The following is a 25774-nucleotide window of genomic DNA, read 5'->3' on the forward strand; positions in this document are numbered from 1 at the left end:
CTATTAATTATTCTTGCCTTTGAGATCCTCCTTTAATGCTGGGAGTGCAGCAAATGAAGAAGTCTACCGCAAACTGGCCAAAGGACTCAGCATCACAGCAGCACAGTGGCAGAGGAGTTTGTCACTGTAAGTAGTGCATTCAATGTGCGATGATTTGCTTGTGAACAGCAGCATTCTTTAAACCCCAGGCAGCGTCCTGGGACTTCAGGGGGTTCTCACTCTCACTACCGGTGTGCACAGCCTACGGCTCTTCCACGCGGCACTCCCCTTGGCTGCCCGACAGCGAATTAGCTCCAGTTTTGATTTGATCCTGGATCCAACCTGGCTCTGAGGTTTGCAAAGCCTCACCTCCCTTTGCATCCTTGTCCGTGGTGGTGATGCAGCCTCGTATGTCTGGCTCCACCCAAGTTACTCTGGGGGATCAGAGGTTTGGGGGAGCTGATGCAGCCTGCCAGCCTCTCGAGGGGGCAGGATGATAGTGATAGAGGGAGGAGAGCCGAGCAGGATCCATCCCATTCACCCTCTCCACCCTGACAGCATCTGGCTTCCAATCCCAGCTGGGATATCTCCATAGGAACCTCGACTGGGGGGTCTAGCATCTCTCTGGGTGAGGGCACTGCTTCCCAGTGCTTAACTGGTGCTGTGACAGAGGACTACTCAGTATCCCCAATACTCAGCCTGTCCTGGCTTCAGGTGAGCTGAGCTCCATGAGTCCAGTGCCTTGGGGTCACTCCCACGCTAATGCATCCAGCCCAGCAGCTGGGCACCCCAGCTCCGACACCTGCTTGCCAACATACCCTTTGCCTTTTCTATTAACTCCCCTCTTCATCTCTTCCCTCATCTCTAGTCTTTTCCATCATTCTCCCTGTGTTTCCCAGTTACTTAAATTCTTTCATTTGCCTCGGTCTGCTTTTCATCTGTTCCTGGTAGTCTCGATGAGGGTCAGCCATCAATTTTTATGAAGGTATACAACATTTTCAGTGCTGGTTTTGAAGCTGCATTCCAAAACTGTTTACTCCTCTGGCTTCTCTCCCCTGGAATTTCTCCCATCTCAAGCTGCAGCAGATATTTTTGAACCCCGGGCTTGGCCGCAGCTGAGCTGGGCCCCATCGGTGTGTGCACCCCATGAAGCTCAGCCGCAGGACCGTGCCGTGGCACGGCTGCCATGCTAACATCCAGCTGCAGGAATGGGAAGCTCAGGCAGGCTGCTGTTTGGATGTGGAGCTGATTTTAGCTGCTGCTTGTTCTTCTTGGTTCCTGCTGGAGGTATCTCTGAGGCTTCACCGGAGTGCTGGCGCTCCCTGCCCGTGCTGCTTGGAAGGACCTGCTGGTCTGCTGGGTGCGAGCCTGAGCTGGCAGAGGGTGGGATGTGTTGGGGGCATCACCTCTTTGGGAACAGGGAAACCCAGGTGGGGTCAAATTGCTACACATGGTGCTGGATGACAGCACTCCTGGTATGCCCTCTGAACCACAGATCTAAAGGCCAAACTGTTGCTGGAGATAATTAGTTGTCGCAGCCAACAGGCTCGATGACACATAATCCCCTCAGAAGCTGGCATCTGTTTAACCAGCAGAAATGAGAGCACTTTGCAGGCCGTGGCGCGAGCACTCGGCTCTCCCCCTTCCGCGTCATCTTTGTTGCATAGTGCTGGCATCAGAGCTCTTTCCACTTCCCAGCTCCGGGGTTTGCACGCTGGAGTGGAAGGATATCTGAAATGACACATCAGCTTTTATTTGCGGCCTGCCTTGCCCAGGGCTTGCAGGGGTTAAAAAAAGCTGAAGAAAGGTTAGAAGGTTTTTGAGTACATGAGTAACCCTCTAGCATTTATACTCCTGAGCCGAGTAGCTCCATTACTGCTTATATCTTTTATCTTAAATGCTTTGTTTTGAAGCAGATTGCAGGTTTCTGAGTCACTCGGTTTATCAGGCTCAGGGAGGTGAAGCCCGACTATATTACTCTGCTAGAAGCAAAATGCACCAGAAATGCCATTTCCCAAATACAGGGAGAGGAGCTCATCAAACTGAGGCTACAAAAGGCAGGCACTTTATAAGGACTAGCTGATATTAAATATCTCCACACAGTAATATCGAAAATAAGGAGTAAATATAGTTTCTTGCACCTTCATTTGCTGTTTCCAACAGCATGTGGTAGCAGCACCATTGATATTGGAGACACTGCATGCAGAAAGGACAGTTGTCCGTGTTATCCCATGGGAACAGACCGGTGGCAGCAGCCTACGTGCAGCACGTGGATGGGGACCCCTCGCCAGGCACTCTGCCACCACGGGAACCTTCTCCCAGGGTGGTACTGCCTATGCCAAAGGCTCCGCTCGCCGCCTTCTTGGATGAAGAAGTGTAGCTGAGGTCGCTGGCTGTGGTCAGAGCTGGATACCTGTGGGAAGGCTTACACAGATGTACATTCACATCTGTTGAGGTTAATGGCAATAAAATGGTTAAACGTCTGTTGGGTTTTTCTTGCCTCAAAGGTGACATCTTGGCAGTCTTTTTGCAGGCAGCATCCAGCTCGCACTGTGCACACCTGAGGTGTTCACACTGCGCCGAGGCCGAGCTCATGTCCTCAGTGCTCGAGAAGGGGCAGTGCAGTGGCAGCTGCAGCTTGGGTCTTGGTCTGGGGTGGGTTTGCAGACAGGGGAGCAGGAACTTCAGGAGAGCAAGCCTGGAGACAGCAGCATCTTCCCAGCTGCTTCTCTGTCCTGCCGGTCCTGGCCTCTGTCCATGTCTCCTCCATGAAAGGAAGGCTGTGCGTGGGATACCCCAGCCTCGTTTTGTTGGCTTGAGTTGTATTTGATTGAAAAAGCAGATCCCCATTTGTCAATAGACGCAGCTGAGTCACTGCTGGGTTATTTCCTACTCTGTGTACAGAGGCGCTGGAGGGTCAGCTCCAACCTCATCATCTGGCAAATGCTGAGTTTTTAATCAAGGTTGTCATGAGCAGGAGTCATCTCATCTAACTCTAGATGCTTATGTGAAGGTGTCTCCATCTGAGTGCTCCGTCATAGTTCATGGATGGAAATGAGCATTTCTAACGTCTATTATCTGTATCTGACCTTAGCTTGTACCCTAACTTCTTCCTTTTTTTCACTGATGAACAAATAGCTCGATGTATATTTAGCATTAAACCCATTTAATATTTAATGACTGTAGAGTAAGGATTCATAGGATAAGCACTGGGCTTAGGGAGTGTCAGTAGTGACTCTACAACAGCAGAGTAAACTCTCATAGTGTCTTCCACCAGAAGAGAAAAACCGTGTGGGTGCTGCTTCCCGAAGGTGTGATATGGCTCGGTATGGCTTCCCAGGGCAGCCGGTGCTGGGCAAACACCCGGAGGCTGTGGCACTGCAGCGTTTTTCCTGCAGACACCATGCCTAGCCATATCTACTGTATTATTTTAGGGGAAGGGGGGGAAAAAAACCCCAGCCCACTCTCAGAGCCCAGCACTCATCCAGCACACACAGCGGTGATGCAACACGTGTCTTAAATAATCATCAGTTATGAAAGACTTGAAACGTAGCCAAGCAGTGCCATCATGTCCCTTCAGAAATCAATCCCACCTAAGGGTAGGGACCATGACGTGCACACGCGTGCGCAGAGCCCTCATGTCCTCCTAACGAAAACCAGAAGGCATTACGAGCTGTTCCTCGGGCACTTCCAGGTGGGTTATGGCAGGCAGGAGGAAGAGACCTTAGGGGATAAGTAATTCAGCTAAGAGGGCAAGAGCATTGTCTGGCGTTTTGTGAGCCCAGCCCAGAGAAGGAAGGTCTTGGGAATTCACTCCTGGACTTTAAACAACACGTGTTTGTGTTTCTGGCTGTGTTACCCACTTGGCCAGTCCTGCCTCAATGGGAATCACATGAATTACATGGCAGGCTCTGCTGTCCCGCCGCTGCTCCCAATGATAAATCTCATCTCACGTCCAACCAGATGAGATACCAGCATGGACACTCACCAGCTTCCCTCCCTCAACTCCAACCAGCAACAAGCCACTTCTGGTGCCTGCTTCTTGCAGGCTGCTAACAGCAGGAGTGATGGTCATCAGGCCCAGAGAATGCTGGGGTTATTTTCCTGAATAAACTCTGCTGGATGCTATGAGTTTTCATTACTCTCCCCTGGGAAACGAGGAGGATGGTCTCTGCTATTAAAGGATGGTGCCAGACCTTGACAAGAGGGATGCTACATTGCGATGCATGTTTTTTGCCCTGCACTGAAGCAGGACCCCACTGCTGGTCAGGACCACAGGCTGTTTGCTCAGACCTTGCTGAGTGCAAGTGAGAGATGCATCCGTGAAAAAGGAAGAGGAGTCATGCAGCAGGCTGTACAGAGCTTGTACATCAAGATCAACTTGACAAGTTGATATTAATACTAATGATAGGCAGGAGGAATGAACAAAAGCAGGTTGGAGTTTAGCTGTCCTAGTTAGACTTGCAGTTTTCCAAGGCATGACTGGATCCAGAATAATTTTTAGCATCACATGTGGATGAGCAGAATCACTAAATAGCAACTGTATAACAAAGGTACTTCAGGACATAAAGGGTCTCCAGGCGTAAGCTGCTGGCTGGCTTTGCTCACGGGTGGCGGTTTGGTCAGCAATATATCACGGTCTTGTTACTGCTGGAATAAAAGGACATTGTGGTACAGTTTGAGTTTGTGATCAGAGAGCTCTGGATGGGGGAGAGGTGGGCTTTGGAGGAAAAGCCAATGCTAACAACCTACTCAGAAACGGTTTTGGAGCGGCCCTGGGAAAGCAGATGTGGGCTCATCTTTCTGCAATGAAATTTGAAAATTGGACAGTATGTAAGAGGGGATGATAAAGATTTTTTTTACATATTGGAGCCCTTACAAAAGAGAAAAGCTATTTGTCTGGATCAGGTCAATGACCCACCTAGCCTAACTAGTGTCCAAGAGCAGACATTGAGAGGAGAGTATGAATACAGGGCAAGTATGCAATACTCAGACAGTCTTCCCAGCCTCCAATACTTCATATGGATAACAGAGTTTCAAAGAAAAGGGTGATATCTTTACATTTACTACCCCTCAATGATTTTTCTTCCAGAAATTTGTCTAGGTGCTTTTTGAAGCAATGTAAACTTCTAACAGCCACATCTGCAGCAAGGAATTTCCCAGCTCAGCTACCCTGTCTATGAAAAACTGCTTCTTTCTGGTTTTTAAACTGCCATGTCAGAGTTTAACTTTGTTAATTACTGTATGGGAACAGCTGTCTTCTCTCTCCTCTCTATTCCCCACTTGTTTCTCTGTAGAGATCTCCATAGACCTCCACACATCCCCTGGGGATCATCTCTGCTCTGCTCCCAAGACATTCCTGCATGGCAGCTCTTTGGAGCCTTTCATCACACCAGGAAGGGGTTTTCCTGATCTCCTGGATCCTATCCAAGACGGGGAAAGGAGGGAGCCACAACTGCCTTGTTCTATACGTAACTGTCTGCTTTATGGCCACTTAATACAATGCTACTTGGAGAACGAGACAGTTTAATGCCAGCCCTCTTGGAGCTGCTGCATGGGCAGATCTGGTGAACATGGTTTGCTAGCGGTGGTGCGATCTCTTTTAGAAGTATCCTCATCTGGGCAATACCGCTGTTTATATAAAGCCTCTGTGATTTAAAGCATCATTTAGCACAGAGCTGCTGACCACAGGGCACCGTCGCCTTTGTTTTCATAAGAAAAAGATTTTTACAGGGGCTGGATGGATCTTTCCAGCAGCGCTACGTAAATCCGAGCCCGCCGGGATGACGCATGGCTCAGGCTGTGCAAGGTCTCCTCTCCCAGTGGCCCTGCACGCAGGTGTCCTCCGCACGCCAGGGCAGACGCAGGCACTAATCGAACTCCAGCTGAAGCAGAGGAAGGCTCAACAGCTCCAGTCTAGCTCTTGCTTTATGTAAGCCTCTGCTTCCTTCTGATGACCAGCTCTGAAGGACAGTAGCTGAGCTGAAGCAGGGATGAGGTGTGGTGGGACTCAGCACCCTGGAAGTGAGCAGGATCTATGCCTAAACCTTTACACAACAGAGTAAGTGGGTTTGATGCCTTTTTTTTTTTTTTACTCCAGGACTGCTGTTATAAACCTGCTGACAGCGGAGCTGATGGCTGTAAAAAAAAAAAAAGAAGAAAGAAAAGAAAGAAAATGAGGGGCTAAAAATAAGCCGTGGGGAGTTTGGGATAATGAAGGGCTTAGGGCTTGCTCTGGGAAGGAGCCCTGATCAGAGGACACAGCCTCCGTGCTGCAGCGGGGCACCCGGCACATCTGCAGGAGTGGCTGGCTCACCTGCGTGGCACTCGGTGGCTCAGCCCGAACAGAGGAGAGACATCGACAAACCCAGCCCACCGTGGCCGAGTCCCCCCAGTGAGCATGTCGACAAAAGCACGAAGGCTTGCTCGCCCCAGCGTTCCTTACATCTCACGACGGCTGATTCGATTTGGCCCCAAGGCGATCGCGTGAGCTAGTTACTCCAACTCTGGAAAGCAGACAGCTGTGACTGCAGATGAAACCAGTCCTGTGGACTTTAACCTTTTGATCAGCCACCGGCCAGGGAGATTCATCAGGGTGTGCACAAAGGCCCAGGACACCTATTTACACACTTGTGGCAGTAACGGAAGTAGCATTAACATCTCATTTTCTAAGCTGGAAGGAAAAAAATAGATATAGCTACAGTGTTTTTGTAGTGCTAGGTGTCTGTCTGCAGCAGGGATAGCACTGGTGAGGGATTTAGATCTAATGCTACAAAGGAAAGCATTGGTTAATGAGATCTGTGCTCTCATACCAAGTAGATAGAGGATGCCCATAGCTGGATGACGGCGCAATTACGAAGAGTGGGGTGGGTCTGTTGGGAGCTGACTTCAATTAGAGGCCTCATTTATACACTCACCGTGCTGAGGAAGATGGGTTGCTGGTGATGGAGTGGGAATCATGTTTCTGGATCTTCTCATCTGTCTGTTTCCCTGACCTATTAGCAAGCTATAAGGATTTCTGCTTTCAAATCCCATTTAAGCACCCCTGCCAGAAACCGTGGGTACCAAAATCAGCCAATGCTCTGCCGTGGACAGATATGACCCACAGCTAGCAAGAGCAAAACCTGGAAATTTTACCCTTGGCTGCACACTAAAAATGTCTTAGTTATCCCAGACATAGGCGGATCTCTTGGGCGTGTAAAATCTGTGCTATGCAAATGGGCTTTCTGGTCCTTCTCAGCGGCTGTCAGGCTGAGGCTCCTCCGAGAACGGCTTTGCTTGTGATATTGCAGTATTTTGGTTTCAGTCCAGGCCGGATCCAGAAACAGAGACACGTAAGGGAAAATTCATGGAGTTTCTCATCCCTTTAGAAGACATTCAGCCGAATAATTGTTAGGAGGAGACTTATTTGCTGTGTATCAAAATAGCTCGATGGTTCCCACCGGGGAAGGCTGTCACCTGAGCCAGGCTGGTTTGGCAAGACATCCTGCTGACCACCCACTTTTCCTTTCTCCCTCTCTTATGGGCATGAGCAACTTCAGAGAGGTCTGTAATTGTAGCCTACTGTCACCAGACAACCACCCCTGGAAGGTTAGGCTCCTGCAATCCACCTAATAGCAGTCTGGGTTGCTCCCAGGTCTCTGCAGGGGTGGGCTGATCCCTGTGTTCAGCTGAAGATGCATCAGAGATGTGTGTGTGATAAAATCAACTCGGGGTACTCTGTACAGGACAGCCTGGCCTCAGAGCTGGTGTGGCTTTGTGGGAGATGAGCTGAGGACACCACCTCCACGACATGTTCCTCCACGAGGGCTGGGGACAGCTACTGTCTCTGCACTTGAGGTTGTGCAGAGATTTTCCCGTGTGTCCTGGGGACACATCCCTGCCAGAAGTGGCCTCTGTTGTCTGCCCATGGACCTGCCAGTGACCACATCTCTTGGGAGCGAGCCGTGGGCCAAGGTGCTGCGGTAAGTCAGGTGGGTAGACCAGGAGTCCCTGCCTGCTTGGTGGGAGAAGTTTGAACTGACCCAGGAGCACTTCATTTCCAGTGGGAGGATGGAGCTGGCCCAGAGCAGTGTTAGGTCTGGAAAACATCAGGAGTTCTTCCAGGCAACGTGGACTTTATTGCCAATAAATGCTTTTGCTGAGCTTCCTCTTGGCCACAGAAGGGGAGGAGAGCATCTCGAGCAGATGGCTGGTTAGCACAAGCATCGCTCTTGCCCAGCCCATGTTTCTGTGCTCTCTGCTGCTGGAGCACCTCAACTCTTGCTAAGCATGATTGATGTGTCCCCCCAACATCCCACCAGAGTGGGGAAATGTTATTAATCACACTTGCTTTAGGAGGAATATAAGCATTAAGGGGATAGATGACTCACCTGAGGACATGACAGGAAGTTCGTGGTGGCATTTGGGAAGTCAGTTTGGGGACCCTAAATCACAGTCAGGAGCTTTAACCACAAGACCTTCCTGTACTGAGTTTTACAACCCTTAAGCAATATTCTTCCATGCTTTTAAGAGGGATTTTGCCCATGTAGGGGCAGATACGATAAGGCTGGTAGAAATTTGGTGGCCTATTACAAGAAAGAAATATATTCCATCCATAAAAAGCAGCCTATAAAATGGTGTTACAATTGATGATTAAATTGTAAGTTAACCCAAGAATTTGAATAGAGATAAATAAATGCTTTCTTTTTTTTTGGTGAACAAAGAAGGCTGAAAATGGATGTTGTCATGTACTTTTCTGCTCCATCCAATATAATTTCATGCATTCCTATATGGATTTTGATGAGTTCTACAGATCAATGCCGCTGCATTTAAACACAAGCTAAGCAGTAATTACAGATGCATGCAAGATTTATTCATCTGGTGGCACTGCACCAGCTGATGGAAGGATCAGCCATATCCAATCAATGTTTGAAGCCTCTCAAAATAAAGAGCTTCTTGGCTCCCACTGCAAAGTGAAAATAAAAATAACCCCCTGAATCCCAGGAGTGCCCCCTTATGTCCATAAAGGGAAGGCTGCAGGATGGCTCTGGGTCATACCTGCACAGTTGCTCACGCTAAGCCTTGCCTGTGCACACCCATATATGTTGGTTACGTTGGATCTTCTTCACACACTCGCTGCATGACCCACTTGTCCCTAGGGCTGCGGATTGGATTGATGAGATTTAAGGCATAAATGAGGAAAAAAGAGGAGGATGAGCAGCATGGAGAAAGGAGCCAGGGAGCGGGCAGCCAGCGTTCCCCAGGATCATCTCCTGCGTGCCAGAGGGCGTCCAGGCATGGCATGCACGGGCTGTGCAAGCCAGCGTGATGTGCCACGCTGCGGCGCGAAGAGAGCAGCTGGGGGACTGCAGTCGAAACCACAGAGGTGCGTAATGTGGCTCTGTTGTTATGGGAACACGCAGCAGGGGATGCAAGGTAGCATGTTTAAAGGCAGATTTTGGGTTTTGTCCAATTTTTCTTCAGGTTTTCCCTGTTGATGTGGGCTATATGTCCATATAGCAGCTCTCCCCTCCTGTGGAGCAAAGCTGCTTGCTCTCCCCTGTCACTGCGAGGTGCCCTGATGAGCTAGGGAGTCCAACTCTGCAAAACTCTTTGCTGGGACTTCAGAGAAGGTACCAGTGCTAATCCTACACCCAGATTTCTCGTCAAGCTGGTAGAAAGCAGCAACACATCAAGTGGAGTCAGCAGGGTCAAAGCAAAACCTACAGCCCTCTCATGGTACTTCTGTTCTGGGGCAAGGGAAGATAAACAGTGGGATGAACGGACTGAACCAGGCAGACCAGGGGTTTGGGCAGCTCTTTCAGACACTCAGATGGGTGCCTGCACAAAAGTCAGAGAAACCCTTGGTAAGATAAACAGGTCGTGCGGGTGACCTCTGTGCATTTAGCACATTTTCTATTTACTACCAACTATTTTAAGCAGATGCTCTTAAGTCTCCCACAGTGATCGCAGATGTCTGAATGAACCCAGCAGGACTGAGCCTCGCAGCCCTGCCTGTGTGCTCCACTTCAAAGGAAGCTCCACTGGTGCTGGGAAGCACAGGCAAGTGGGAAACCCATCCAGCCCTGCCCAGAGAGCAGGCGTAGGTGGGAAGAGGTTGCCCAGAGGTACGCCCAGGGTGTCCTGCACTGAAAGCTCCCCTCTGTCACCCTCAGGACTGGCACTACCACCACTGCGTGCAGGTAGGACGTGGTCAAGACTTTGGATCATGAGATGAAGCTCTTCATCGTAGGTGGGGAAGAGGCTCCTTAAGGGCAGTACCCTGGGCAGGATACAGGTAGTTGAGCTCCTGGGTAGAAATGTGTAGCCTTTTTTCCTGAGTTTATTTGTAACTTCTATATTTGTGTCATTTCTTTGTTTACGTATTTTTGTTCAATGAGATACTCCTCTGGGGATTACTTAATGCAAAGTTGCTGCTTCCAAAGTTAGTTTAATTTGAGAAAAGATTTTTGCCCGAACTTGGTTACCAATTCCCGGCTCTCAGCAGCTGCTAGCTAGTGTCAGCCTCCTCTTTCTCCTTCTTTCTCCTATTCCTGCCCATTGCAGATTTGGCCTCACTGTTCAGCACGCTCCCTGGTGCAGTGTTTCTCATGTTGGGGATTGCAAGACCATGGAGCTGTTTAACTGAAATTATTTAAACTGACATTAACGCTGCTCGGTAGGATATACTGGCTGGTAGTTTCCTGAACGAGGACTGGGAAATGGTTCTTATGCTATCATCAAACCTTACGTACCAAGAGCAACATCGCGGGATTGGGAAATGCTGATTTATGCCATTAAAAGTGCTGTCAGAGCCTCAGAGCTACAGTGACTGCTTGTGGGGTGTTTCATGGCCTCGGCTTACAATTTTGGAGCACTGAATTTCTTTTGAATGCGTGTGCTCCCAGCAAACCTGCTGCTCAACATAGCCCAGCAGGGAAGGGGTTACAGCGAGGCCAAGTGCATCATAAATCCCCAGCAAGGCCTGGACTAACCGCCAAAACCCGAGCTGACACTTCCTTGGCGTGGCTCCACAGTGCGGTTTGTGCCTGGCTTCTTTCTCCCCTGTATCTCTTCTCTCCCCTCCCAGCAGCGTGGAGAAGGTGCTGCCTAAAATCCAGGCTCAGCACCATTTCTCTTCTTTTTTCCCAATAAATTCAGCCCCAGAAGAGACCTCCAGGGACCTTGGAGGAGGTGCCTTCTCCAGGTACTCAAGCACTTAAATGCTTTAGATGTATAGGAGGTGGGGAACGCATAAGCATGAGGATTTTGGCACAAGGACGGGGTGTTTGCTCTGCTGTACTCCAGCCGCCTTCTGCTGTGAACTCTGCTGTCACCACTGAACTAAGCAGCCCTGCGCGGAGCCTGTGCCCACAAAGCAGAGTGAGTGTGTGCCCGTCCACAACAACTCGCACAGAATTACCCCGAGAGCCTGAGCACGGGCTGCCAGTGGGGTCAGAGGCATGCGGGAAATTAGACGGTTTTCTGATGGGGGCTGGCAAAGTAGGAGTTGTGCGTTTGGATCTGTGTGTTATGCCAGTGGTCTGAAGGCAAGGAACAGATCTGCAGAAGGGGAAATAATAGTTTACAGACAGTCTCCGTGTTGTTTTTACTCTAATAGATAGTCAGCGTAAAAGGTATGGATGAGAGAACTGATACAGACCTAGCACTAGCTCTGTGTGTTGCGGGGAAAAAAAAAAAAGAAAAAAGATAATAACAGGAAAAGGTCAAAAATCTGCCTCAAGTGTATCTGGCTCACTCTGCTGGCTGGGCTCATGCCTGGTTTGTATGGGAGAGTGGCACGCGAGGCAGTAATGCGGCAGCGTCACATTCGGCTGCCTTCAGTTCCCCTGCCCAAATCAATGATTGTCTCATCAGCATGTGTGTTGGGAAAAAACAGGTACGGACCCCTTGTCAGGTCTCCAAGAGAGGGAAGAGGCAGGAAGGCCAGACCTGGCACTGACCCAGCCCCGGAGCCGGCCACAGACGGGCAATGTGTCCCCCTGCCCAGGTCGTGCTGACTTTGCAGAGCCAGAGGCATCGGGCTGGGGAGCAGCCGTGCCTGCCGCTCTCCGCAGGGCCGCTAATGAAACCCCAAGGGAAAGCACAGCCCTTCCTGCCTCCCCGGCCGCGCTGCCTGCAGCCAAACACCCCCGGTGCCAGGTCTCCTCTGAGATGCCCCGCGTACACACCATATGCACAGCACTGGCCATGCCCAAACATGTGCCCGTGCTGCCAAGCCCCGGCCGTGTCTTCCATATTGAGAAAGAAACCTCGTATTTCCCCCTTTCCCACCTAAAAAGCAGTGGGAAATCAATGGCTGGGGGTTGAATATTGGCTCAGCACTTGGCCTGGATAAGCAAGAAACAAAGTGGTGTTTGCTACAGGGCTAATTAGAGCTATTATATCAATTAGTCTGTGAAATGAACAGTGCCCGGGGCTCTACCAGGCAAATCCCGATTTCGGCAGGACTGTCTTGGCCGAGCGCTGGGACTCTGCTCCCACGGGGCTCGCCTGGACACCCCCCGCCGTGCTCTGCCTGCCTGCCCAGCCCAGCGGGCTCCTGCCTCGCTCTGCGGCTGCCTTTGCTGCTGCCTTTGCACCGCCATGGATGTCAGCATCTCATAAACAGGAGCGTGTTTATTGTCCTCATCAGGAAACTGAGACAAGGAGCTTCAACCTGCTGACCGATGGGCACCACGGGCTCTTGGGGGGCCCAGGGAGCTCTGCCTTCCTACTGGGGGCTGTGCCACCCTCCCTTTGTGGGCACAGCTCCAGGTGCTTCATCTCCATCATTGCCGAGTCCTGTGATTTTATGGCAAGTGTCACAATGTTTGCTACATTCCTTTTTTTTTTCCCTTCATTTTTATTTTCTCTTAAAGCCTCAGCCCCTCAAGGCTGGATATTAGATGGACTATTTGCTTAAGGAAATAAAAAACGACTTTCCAGTTCTCCTGTTCACAGACAAAAGGCTTTAAAGTAGAAGCCAGAGGGCTTAGGAAGCAGCAGATAAAAGCAATTTTCCAATGGTTGTCTTAATATATATTGAAAAACAGGGGCTTTTTAGCCAAGCTCATGATTGGTTTTGGATTTAACTCCTAACCTTAAACACCTGAGCGTGAGGATGCTGCACTGCTCCCCCTCTTCTAGCCAGGGCGGGTGTGTGTGTGTGTCCATGGGCTGGACCCCAAGAGAGGGCAGGGGCGAATGGCAGCGGCTGCCTACCTCCAGCAGTCACTCAAATGCTTTTTGGGCTCTCTTGCGTCGTGGGGCCTGATGAATCGCACCTCCCCAGCACAGCACATTCCCCAAGCAGGGGCAGGACAAGGGATGCGGTGATTGATGGAGGAATCACACCTCCTGTGGTCAGGGGAGGGGAGCATCACGCTGAGAAACCTGGGGCAGGGAAAGGCTGGTGGGCATGAAAACGTGAAGGAGGGGGAAAGAGAGATAACTGCATCCTGAGTGCATGGAGCTGATCTGCCCTGCCCGGCAGTGCTCGTCCCACTCCAGCCCAGGGGTGAACACCCCCTCCTGAGCTGTTCATCCCATGGCCGGTGGCAGGCAGCTCTGTCCGAGAGCTCCCGACGTGCTGCCGTGCGCTCCCCGGACCGCAGCAAAGTCCCTTTGCAACTTTTCCTCCCAAACCAGGATGATTTCTGGGATAGGACCCGTGGGGGGCAGGGGGATGATCATCTCCCCGTCACACCATTGCCACTGGTGCCTGCTGACCCGTGTGGAAGATGGCTTGCTCCATCCCGTTGCCCAGCTACAAAGAAATTCCCACATTCCTGCCATTCTTTGCCATTTAAGGATTTCAAATGGACAGCAAATACGTCGGGAAACCATGCGCCAGCACTGCGCTCACCTCCCAGCGTCGCAGACAGTGCCAGACCTGACGCCAGTCGTGTGAAGAAGAGCCACGGCACGGTGGTCTCCTGACAGCTTTGCCTGCAGACACACTGCAGAACCACGAGGCTGAGAGCAGCCGTCCGGTCCCCACCTGGCCACATGCGTTGCGAGGGGAGAGGGCTCACAGCCCCTGGTGACCGATGAGCTGGATGCCGACTAGCTGGCATAAAGCAGGAACTACCCACGCAGAGGGACATCTGCCTTGCTAGAGCTACCCGATTCCCTAAGGAGCTTCATACAGCAATAGGATGCCCCGAGAGCCTTGTTGGTAGGAGACACCCCATCTCCTGCCCTCACCCTATATGAGTGATGCTGTTTGTCTTGCAGGGCAGGCTGTGACGGTGGAGCTGGGGGCACGTGGTACGTCAAACTGCAAGGTGCAGAAAGGGAGAGGGAAGCTTTGGCTCCCTGGCTCTCCAGGAGAGGAGGAGCAGGGGTGCGGGTTCCCAGGAGAGCCTGGACTCCCCAGCTGTGGAACTGCATCCCAGTGCTGCCGTCCCCCGGCATGGGAAGGAGGTTAGGGTGAAAGATGGGAGACCGCAGTGATGGGTGAGCTGCAGGGCATGAGCGCTGCTTGCTGAAAGGCAGAGCTGGTGGGAGTGGGGGGTCTGTGGACAGCAGTAGGGGTAGCAGTGAAAAAACAAACTGAAGGGAACAAAAAAAAAACCCAACCCACCCCCAACCCTTGGTGGCAGCCTGCCAGCTCCAGCTGGGTTTGTAAGGACATTTCAGCCTACAAACACACAAATATTCAGCCAAAAAAGTCAAATCTTTCTGCACTGAATCCATCACCCACAGCCCTTTGCAAGGCAGGAAGAAATTCCTGTTGGGTCTGTCAGTCGGCGATGAGAACAGATTATCTGGGGTTCAAGACTGCAGTTCAGCAGGTTTCCTTGGGGGTGAATGCCCTGTGCTGTGTTTATTGGTAGTGCTGGCTGCTCCTCATCTCTAAGCAAAATGTGGAAAGAGAAGAGATTGTTCCCAAATTCTGGCAGTGTCCACTCCTCCAGGCAGCGTGGACTACGGCCTGGCTCCTACCCTTCCGGGTGGGAGCTTTGCCAAAAGTGGGACAGCCCTGATTGGTATCACGGGTTATTAAATAGCAATTTATTTAGTCAAGATGTCAAGATTTTACTAATCCTCAGGCCAAAGACAACATTGTCACGATGCGACGTGGCAATGAAAAATGGCAGGGAGGTAGCAGGTGCTGCTAATTCTTTGTCCCTGAGGAACAAACTACCTACGTAACCTACCTGCTCCTCCTTGCAGTGCAGTCTGTGTTATCTCCTGGGTCTCTTCAGACAGATCTTAGAGAGATTTTTTTGGGGGTAAAGGAGGATTAGGAGGGGGGGAAGTGACAACACTGTGCACCAGTTTTTGCCTGCAAGATCCATATCTAAAGAGGCGCTGAGATTTTAGTGGAGCTGGCTGCAGAATTTGCTATTTCAGATGGAAAGGCAGTGAGCAAAGTGTCAGAGCTCTGGTTCAGCTGGTGAATGTTTTCCGGGATGTTCCCACATCGCTGGGTGCTGCCACAAGCTCCACTTTAAAGCTCAGCTCTGTAGCTTCTTTTCTTCATGGAAGAAGTTAAGTGGGGGGGTGATGGCATCTCAGATACCTTCACACAGACCGAGAGGGGATATAGTCCTTCAGAAACCAGGTGTTCACAAAGGACAGGACCTCCTGCTTTTCCTTCTCCTTCATTTTCTTTAGAGTTTACATGAGCTCCAGCCAGGAAATGTCTTTTGAGACTGTTCCCCCTTTCCCCGATGACTTGCATGTGTGGCTTGGAAAGGGTAAAGGGACGAGCCTGGCTGTGGGACTAAGCTTCTGAGTGGCTTCTCCTCCGTGGAGAGGCTGTGGCCTAGGAGAGTGCCGATCTGGTGGAGCTCTCCTCTGCGCTGGTGTCTGAGAGGGGCCAAGCAGGGTGGGCATTATAACAAGTGGCAATGTCTTATGATGGAGCTGTGTTATGCAGAGTCCTGCAGACCTCTGCTCCCCCTGCTTGTGAGTGAGTTTTTGGGTGAGGAAGCTCAGTCCTCATGCTCTCCTGGACATGTTTGGTGGGATGGGAAGGTGAGCATTGCTTAACACCCACCTTGAAGATACCGTGATGTCATCTCCACCCTGCTTTGGGCCAACACAGGCAGCCCCTGGAGAGATTGCACCCAGTTTTGGTGACACTGAGTCTCCAGGTGGATGAAGACTGGTGAGATGCTGGAAAACATCCAGCTGATTTCAAAGACAACATCTTTCCTGTTGTGCCCTTCCTCCAGCTCACACTCAGCCCTAGGTGTAGCTACATCACGATAGCGATTCCTTAATTTATGAGGATAATAAAAAAGCCTGAGACCTCTACCAAGCCCTGGTAGAATCTACCAGGCTGATGCTCAGCCTGCCCCTGTGTCCCCCACCTCACACTTACCATAAACAGCCCTACTCCAGACCCGGCACCAGCAGACGTCGCAGAGCTGCTCCTCCCTGGAAATCTATTTGCATCTCATTTGTGGGAACTGAGCAAGGCTGGTGATTCCAGTCAACCAGCTCTGGCCTTTATGAGCTGTTTTGTTTTGTTTATTGTAGGGGGAACTTAATTATTCAAAGCTGGAGGGCATATTTACTTGCAGGGGTAAATTAAACCATAAATTCAGACAAATGTATCTACATCTCCACTTGTGATGTATTTTCCCTTTCTGCTTTATTGGTGCTTGGGCTCCAAGACACAAAGGTGGGTTGTTCAATAAATAGTGCAACGCAAGTCATCCCAATTAATTGGATTGTTCCATTTATGCTGCTACTCCCTCCAATTAAATACAAAGGAGCGCAAGTGACAGGCACGAGTAAGACAGGCACGCAGAAAATCATATTCTAATGCAAAAAGCTGTGATGAGAAAATGGAATCTACGTACCCGACACGAATATTAATGCAAAACCTTGACCTATAATTTTTCTTTCTTCAGTCTGAGAGAGAGCGAGCAACAATTGCAGCTCATTAAAATGAACCATGTCCTGACAGTCGTGCATACGTCCCGCAAGTCCTGTGGTCTAAACATTTGCCTTGCTGGTGAAGCCCATGGGACTTGTGGGACGTGGGCATTATCATAGAGCTGCATGGTCCTGCATGGCTAGGAATAGGAGACTGCAGCCAACCCTGAAGACTCCTCACTTTTAAACCCAGTGTCATAAGAGAAAGAGCAAGGTGAAAAAAACAAGACAAATCCAGAAGTGCTGGTTTGGATTGGATCTCTGGAGTTCACCTGGACCATCCCCCTGTTCAAAGCAGGGCCAACTTCAAAGTTAAATTCAGTTTGAAAGTTAGCTCAGGTGGCTCAGTGTTGAGTATTTCCAAGAACGGAGATTATACAGCCTCTCTGGGCAGCCTGTTCCAATGCTGCCTTGTCGGGGCTCAGTCTGGAAGCCGTTCACCACATCACAACAACATCTGGCTCTACTTTCTTAACAGTTTTCTTGATGCAAAGTGTGCGTTGGCATGTGAGATGCAATAAGTATCAGGAGGGAAGGGGGAAGGTGATACCATCATGCCAAGACAATTCTTTTGCAAGGAGAAGCGATCAGAAAACAGTCCCACACGAGATAGGGTGAGAAGGAAGGCACTGCGGTATTTTATTCTGAGTTTGGTGCCACTTTTCTATAAGGCACTGCCAGAGGAGTTCTTGAAGATGGAGCAACCAAAGTGTGGTCCAGTTTGGGCTTGGTGTTTGGCACAGACTTGAGATGTCAAGGCTGTGGTTAGCTATGGTAGAGCAGCAGACACAATTGCATCTCTCTTTCTCCACTGAGCAGTGAGGTCTGTATCCCTCTCTGGAGGCGTCTCTCCCTCCCTTTGCTCCCTACAGAGAGAGCCAAAGGCAACAAGCTTCCTAGCCCTGACACCTCTGATATGTGTGAAGATGGATGGGTTGAATGCAGGCCTAAAATATTTTACATTTTCACGGTAGTTTCACAGCCCTGGCATTATCAAATGATCTTTCAATGTACTTGGAAGCAGAAGGAGAATAACTTGAGATGGATTCTGGCTTTTTTGTGTCTGTGTACTTGCAAACTGTCTCTGCCTACACATCTTGCAGGGCCTGTGCCTGTTTGGATATGCACACGGAAAACCGGTGCTCGTGTGGATGCTCCGTCTGCTCCATTCCCCCCCTAAAGTTTGGAGGCTGTTCAAAGCAGATCCCCGTCCCTGGGTGGCTAAGATCAAACTTGCCCTATGCACTGTACTCTACTGACCAGGCTAGTTAGGAACTCGAGGCTAGGAAACACAAGACAATTTTAAAATCTGAACAAAAGTAGGAGATTAAGGAAACCAGCTGGAAACCTCTATTTTGCTGATTTTGAAAGCAAAATGTGGGTCACAGATGTGCTTCCACAGACAGAAACTGGCTAGAGAAGAAAAAGACATCAGCAGTGCCCAGACTCTTTGATGATCAGAGGTAGATTTAGCTCCTAGGCATGGAGACAAGAAAGGAAGAGGAGATGAAGTAGGAATAAAAACATAATCAAGAGATTAGGAATGTGGAACTCAACCCACCCATAAATTTGCCTTAGGGAACGATGAAAAAATGCAATAACGAAAAAAGATGAAACCAACTGCTACATCTTACTCTCTTCCCTTCTCTTCCTGTCCTTATGGTTTTACTTTTTGCTGTCCAAGACACAGGAGGCCCATTACAGAGCCTCCCCTTTTCCTCGGTCATGTTTTTCTTTGCAAAAGTGCTGTTTTCTACTGTTCCTTCACAGTAGCTATGAAATCCTTGCTAAGGACAGGCTGATTTTAGAGCCTATAAGAAACAAAGCTTTGCAGGGAAGTCCACACCGTTAGGCAGGCATGCATGAGAGAGTAGAAAGCAATGCACTCCTGCCCATCTTTGATAGGAGAGAAGAGCTAGTACTCACTTCTTGCTTAGGCTAATACAAAATATTAAATCTGTTTTCAGTGAAATTATTGATAGACTAATAAGAGCCATGCTGCTAGCTCTTGCAGGCTGATTAGCCTGTGACTTGGTCTCCCAGGGGCTGTAACAGAAGGCCTGTTGCTCAAGCCATTTAAAAAAAACTCAAGGTAAAGCACTGGAAGAGCAATGTAGGACAACAGCTGCATTAACTTGGAGAAGTCTGAGTGATGGTTCCTTAGAAACAGCCAGGCAATGAAGGGGGTTTTCTGAAAAGCATTCAGGACATTCAGCAGGTGGTTTCTGGGGCAAAGGGACGTGCCTGGACCACTCCTGAAGGTCCCACCTGTGCCACGACAGGACCTGGTTGCTTGGTGCCTTCGGACTTTGTGATGTACGCTGAGCTGCCGTGGAGCACGATCTCTGACTCCTGCAGCAAAATTCCCTCCTCCCAGCAAAACACCAGTCCCTACGGCTTAACACCAAGAGAAGCCTGAAATAAGAGCGATGCTAGTCCAGCTCACTGCCCATCACTGTTTTTCAAACTTTGGGGAACTTCAGATTCAGTTCTTGTCTGGAATTTATTTTTCTCAGCCCTAATGAAAGCACATTTTGTAGTTGCTAGTGTCTTAAATCCGATATCAGTGTCAATAAAGATAAGCCCTTTCCTGGGGGACGGGGGGGAGTAGAAAACTGTCTCAAATCTTTCACTCATGCAGAAGAAAACAACCCCAAAGCATTGAAGGATTAAATGAAAAATATGCCTCTTTTCACTGGGAGTCCACTGGGCGTGAATAAGTGCCAACTGAACTCTCACTTGCATCACCATCTGGTGTGATGGCACCAGGGCCTAGAGGTGCAGCAGAACGCGTTCAGTGCCCTGCCCTGTGACAGCATCTCTGCTCCTGGTGACAGAACCACCAGAGGCTCCTCAACGGCAGCAGGTCCGTAAATGCGAAGGACTTAATCTTCAGCTTCACCATCTGACCTACCCCAGCGAAAACAAGTGTCCAGCCACAGCACGATTCACAGTGTGGCCAGGGAGAGAGGCAGCACAGCCCTCCCCTGGCAAGGAGGATCGTGCATCCTCCTCCGGATGCAAAAGATTTTGTTAAAGACACCGAAATTAATTTTGCTGGGCTGCAACCACACGTTGTTATTGCTGTGAATACCACAGCACAGAGCCTCTTCAGCTGATGTCTAGAAACTGCTTGTGGTTTCAGAGCTCTTGCTGATGAATTGCCCAGCAGCTGGTCACATTGGGAGGGCTATGCTTATTATTTTCAACTGCTATCTTGCATGGAAGGAAAATCAAAATACTTTCCTCAAGGTAATTGGCTCTAAAACAATTGAAGAATTTTCCACAAGGTTGTAATGCAATTAGGACTGGCATTTTATATAATTTATATCTCTCAAGATATGTTTATGCCATCAGACCCTTCTTTTGTGAAGAAAAAAAAAAATTGCTGGCAGGAGAAGGCTGATTTTGCTATTATAGGCAATGAAATATAAATTAAACATGGACGTCCACCTAGTAGTGATTAAAAGGCAGCATAATGTCAGCATCATCACTGAGATGTAGTCGCTCGTGGTGAGAAATGGTAGGGTAGGATGCTGTGACACCAACCACACATCTGCAGGTTTCCCATTTGGTTTTTGGTCAATGCCAACTGATGTGTCATCACTCGCCTTCTGCTGCAGCACCACAAGAGCAGAAATAATCCTGCGCTCCCTAACTGCCCTGCCAGCTTGGATGGGAGGAGCTGGTGCAGGCTGGGGACGATCAGGCCCATCACACAGAACAAAACCATCAGCCGTGCTAGCGCTTTGGTTCGTGTTTTGACAGATATCCAGGAAAACCCAAAGCAGAGGTGCCAGCCAATCCAAACACGCAATAACAACTCCAGAAGTGCATGAGTCAGCTGGTGAACTTGTTGACACAGGATATTGTGAAAGCCAAAAGCATGGATGTAGCATTCCCCTGCCACCATTTGGGGAAGCCTCTATTTCCCTGACTACCAAAAGGTGCAAGGGTATAACCAGGGAAATGCTTGTTCCTTATGCTTATACTTAACCACGTTTTACTGACCACTGCCCAAGACACAGTACAGGGCCAGGGGACATTTTGCCTGACTGCAACAGCTGCTGTGATTGAAATTATGGGATGAAAAACTTCAGCCTCCTTGCGTAGGTGGAGGCAAAAAAATTGGATGAATTATCATTAGAAATGGATCTGAACTGAAACTGGGGAGGCACTCAATGTTTCTTCAGAGCCAGAGCAGCCATTTAATGGGTAGATGTCCTGTCCGTATGATGAGATGAACCAAAGCCATGGATTCAGACAATCGCCACCAAAAAAATCTGGATGTGGTCCCTAATGGTAGAGATGCCACTGACTGTATTATAACGTGCAATGCCACTGTAAAAGCAAGACCATCCCTTACTCTTGGTTGTAATCCATCTGCCTATCAGTACAGTGTATGACTATCAGAAAAGCAAACCCAAGAGCTGTACTGCTGTACAAAGCAGGTCGTCACACCCTTCTGTTATCTATCAGACAAATGAAGAAGCCATCAGCCATATCCACAGGTTGGTCTGCCTCTGCTCACTAGATCCACATTTGTAGAAATCTACCTTGAGCCGTTTGGGAGCAGTTTGGGAACCAGGCCTCAGGGTCACGGACCTGAACCCAGACTGGCCAGAGGGGCTATGAATGTCCTGCCTGATCCTTTCTGCCTTGCAGCAGCCTGTGACACAACATGCATCCCAGTCTGTAAGCAGAGCCATGTTCAGGTCCACTGCTATGAGGTCATTAACTTTAGTTAAAACTTTAACAAGCCCAAATGCAGCTTCCTAACACAGAAGACTACGGACAGGGATACTCACTATTGGGCCGAGTCGTTAAGTTGATATTCCCGGGACCGGTTGAAGCATTCTTGAATCCCAGAATCTGCCCAGAGTCTCATCATAGCTGACAGCAGCTCTGGAGAGAAGGGCTCTGTGTCCTCCATCCGACTTACGACATCGCAGACCATCTTGGCATCAGCCTGTAGAGGAAAGAAACAAGAAGTCACATAGATGCTCAAGGCAGAACTGGGAGGCAGAGATTTCAGAAACAGTTCACCAAACTGTAAGGAGTAAAGAGGCTGAGTTTCTTGGGATGTGGCTTTAGGATCCACACCATATGATCCAGCAGAAAGGGCAAAAGGAGGATGGAGCAAGGAAAGAGGTTGTTTGTGCAATCCCACCTCATGTCAACAAATATTTCTATTCAGCAGACAAACCAGTTGGCACTGTGTATGTGGGGAGCTTCTTGAGAACAGAAGGAAATTCATACATGTACAAGTATATTTTAAATTGTTAGTGAAGTGATGCATATCTTGCTTGCAACGACACCTGCTTTAACCGAGTGTGTAACCTTGCTGAAGTAGGGGCTGTTTGTATCAGAAAGCACAGCAGAAAGGCTCCAGAAACAATTTTTTTCAGGTGCTGGTTTATTGCTTTTCCTGAATTCTTGTTCTTTGCTATGAGCCCCTGCTACAGGGGCTAATTCATGTTAACACAGACCACCTTGGCTGGCTGTCGTGCTTTGTGACTCAGAGGGAGAGGAATCTCCCGCGGTTAGGGAGTATGGCAGTGAGGGCAGGGCCAGCTGGCCATTTTCAGATGGAATCTTTTTTGGTGAGAAAAATGTGATTCACTGGAACAGCAACTTTTCCTGGAGGATAGTGTTCTGACACAACTCAGGTCCGGAAGATGTCTCAGATTTAGCATGGGAACGTCTAGACAGACTTGGAATAGCTGAGTTCAGCCCTACTGTAATAGTCCACAGTGGCTGATGCTTCACTCATTTGCAAAGCAGGACACCCAAATCCATGACCCCCCTCTGCTTGCTTTGTAGTAAGTGGATCTCCCACACACCCCCCCCCAGACTCCTGAACCCCAGGGGTGTTGGCTAATCTGCAGAGTTTCTCTTTCATTGCTTTGAAAATTTTGGAAAAGTCTCGTATTTCTACCAGCTGAAACAAAACAAATTATTATTGCTGTAATTAATTGGAAAAGAGGAGCTCTTATTCCTTATGTGTGCTTACAGAAAACTAGTGAAGACAACCTCCTTGTTTTATTACCTTTTCTCTTGTCTGCTAGATTAAACCCATTCTTGGACAGACACAGGTGGAAGTCTTCGCCTTCCAGGGTGTTTGGTCTAAGTCAGCAAACGCTGACCAGAAACATGAGTCTTGCAAAGGGGAGTGCAGGCAGTGCCCATGCTCTGCTGTCACTGTCCCATGGACAAACACCCCCTGTCCATCACAGTGACGCGTCTCATGAGCACAAAGCCACCCGCAGCTGGGCGTGCAGCTCCTGGCGAGCGCACACATCGCCTGCTGAAGGAGCTCCTACATCCTTCCTGGCTACAACAGGCTCTGTCCTGTTCCTCTGCCCTGCCAGGTGCTGCTGATGCTCCTGGCTGATGCTCAGATTTCGCAGCTATGATGGGAACAGCCCAACTGCTGAATGTGTGGCTCTCCTTGGGTACCACCTGAGCACTGGGGACAGGGTCTTACAGGTTTTGTGGCAAAGCAAGCAGATTATTTCTTAGGTCATGGGTACAGTTAGAAGTGGAGAAGAGCCAATGTTGAAGAGCACCACAACAACCTAATTGCATGGGTGGGAACAACAAGGTGTATGACATGGCCTGCATGGCCAGGATCAAAACTCCTCTGCAGCCTCTCTTTATTGAATACTGAAATCGCTGAAAAATGGCAGGGCACCAAGGCACTAAGACTGGAGACTGAAGCTGCCCAAGATTTCAACACTCAGAGAAAGAGCCTCAAGTTCCCTGAACATCCAGTCTTTATGGGCTGAAGAAGTCTCAGTACTGTACAGAGACGCCACCTCATAAAACTTAATGGGGTGGAGTCTCTATGCTTTGAAGACTTTATGAACACAAAGTCTTTCTCGCAGAATACTTAACTTCATATTTTAGTGCCCAGGAATCCTCCCAGCCCTCTGTACAGACTCTGCTCATTTCGGAGAAACAGTATTGGTGACTCACACCTCAAAGCCAAGACAAAGGAAGAACCTTGAAGAGTTTAGTTAATTTCAAAAGCTTGTTTTCTGCCCCGGAGTGCTTTGTGAGCTCAGTGAATATCCATAAATCATCAGTATGGTTTGCCTGCCCTGCTGGAGCCGTAATTCTGCTCTTTTCACAGACTCTAAATAACAGAAAACCTGCTAATGGCCAGTCTGCTTGGGGCTGCAGCCTGGTGTGGCCCCGTTACTTGTGCATGGGTGGTGCAGAAAAAGCATTCATGCTTTCAGTCAGATAGGGAGGAGGTCTTTCGTATATTATCTTGACTACTCGGGGGGGATTATAGGTGTAAGTCACAGATCTGTCCATCTGTCTGTGATGGCAAAGCACATTTGAAGCTCTCCAGCTGTTACGGGCAGGGTCTGGGCTTCTTCTGAGCTTTGTGGATTTAACTGCAGGTTGCTTTCTGCAAAGCATCAGAGGGAACGGCACGGTCATCACGTTTTCTGTGCTGGGAAATAGCTGCCTCACCTTTTCCACTACTGAGACTTGGGGCAGTCCCCTGTGATTTAAGACCCAATGCAAGAGGGTTTGAGCAGAAGATGTGGATGAATGGTGATGACAGGGCAGAATGGCAGTGACCAGTGACAGGCATCTCTGGCTGTGGATATCAGGTCTGCTTGGGCCAGAAGCGGGGCTGAGCTCATAGGGCAGCGGATTATTTTGGTACATGCTCCTCTGCAGTCACTGCAGGTCCCTTTTGGGGATGGGAGGGGTTGCCCTCCCGCAGTGCGGGCAGCTGCCTGCTGGGCAGAACGAGAGTCGACAGGCTGGAGCAGGGGAACAGCTTGTAGGAAAGTTTATTGCTCCTGCTGAATGGTAATAAAAATATTCCAGACTTAGTTTTATTTTGCAGAGTGAACCATTGAACTCTCAATTTTATAGACCCAGAAAAAGCAGGTGAAATGAGTATTTTTAAAAATACTCCTCCCCCCTGCCAGGGATGAAGCCCCTCTGTCAAGGAGCATGGGGCCGTCCAGGAGTTCAGGCATTTGTTAGATGATTTAATGAGCAATTAAGGATCCAAGAAGAGAAGATACCCCTTTTTTTTTTTCACTCTCCAGGCTGCATCTCAAGCTGGGAATGACATTAAAATCTCCAGCCCCCCCTGGGCCCAGCAGGTAGATTTTTAAATACTGTCTGATTGACTTTTTCCTTCCCGCCTCCCCTGGGTCTGGCGCTCCCGCTTTTCCCGAGGTGAGAGGAGCCGAGCCTCCTGCCACGCTCTGCCTCTGTACTGAAGCCAGCAATTAAATAAAGCAAAACAAACCAGACCAACCAGCCCCTCTACCCCCCCGCCTTGCAGTTCCCATCCAACGGGGTTTTCATTAATGAATATCACGGTGGTATTTCAGCTACCTCGGGAGCTAAAAATAGGCAGCGCTCTGCCCCTGGGATTGCTGGAGGTAGCCACAAAACAGTGCAGGGCTGCTTCTTCCACTGCTGCCTCTGCCTTTCCCCAGCTGCTCTGTCTCCTGTCCCCTCGGTACAAGCTGACTGGGAGGAGGGCAAGGACCTGGGCTGGTCTCCTTCAGGCTGGCTCTTATCTGGTAGGAGCATCCCAGCCCATACCTGCAGCTTTCCCATGCGTCCCGCTGTCACTTCCCAATGGCTTGCATTTTCCATGGCGGATCAAACTCTAACCCCTGAGCTGATTACCTTTGGGTTGTTTGTTACTGAGAGCGGGATTTGTTCAGCTCTGTGTCAGTCTTGAATGCTGAATGTGTCCACCTACAGCAGGAGAATTGGAGCTGGCTGGCTGGGCTTGGCTTGGGGAAAGAGCTGAGCTCAGAAACCCTGGGATGGTAAATTATACATGCAGGCTTTAGCCATTAAGCTAAAAGACCAAATAACCCTTTGTTAAAGAAAAAACCTCCACACCAGTTGGGGAATGGAGTGGGCT

At 49.5% G+C, this 25774-nt stretch overlaps 2 protein-coding genes across 3 annotated transcripts in view; both read right to left on the bottom strand.

Moving 5' to 3' along the window:
* LOC309594305 (metallothionein-2) overlaps positions 1–25774 on the bottom strand; it is a 216043-nt gene that overhangs the window by 127863 nt on the left and 62406 nt on the right. The gene's annotated exons all lie outside the window — the stretch shown is intronic.
* GNAO1 (G protein subunit alpha o1) overlaps positions 1–25774 on the bottom strand; it is a gene marked incomplete at both ends in the record, with an annotated part of 146670 nt that overhangs the window by 28171 nt on the left and 92725 nt on the right. For both annotated transcript variants that reach the window (XM_082319886.1, XM_082319885.1), the window contains one exon: positions 21666–21826. In XM_082319886.1, the coding sequence (XP_082176012.1) occupies positions 21666–21826 (161 nt within the window). The remainder of the gene's footprint in view (positions 1–21665; positions 21827–25774) is intronic.

This window comes from Platalea leucorodia (assembly GCF_965183815.1).
Source record: "Platalea leucorodia genome assembly, chromosome: 8".
Classification (NCBI taxonomy): Eukaryota; Metazoa; Chordata; class Aves; order Pelecaniformes; family Threskiornithidae; genus Platalea; species Platalea leucorodia.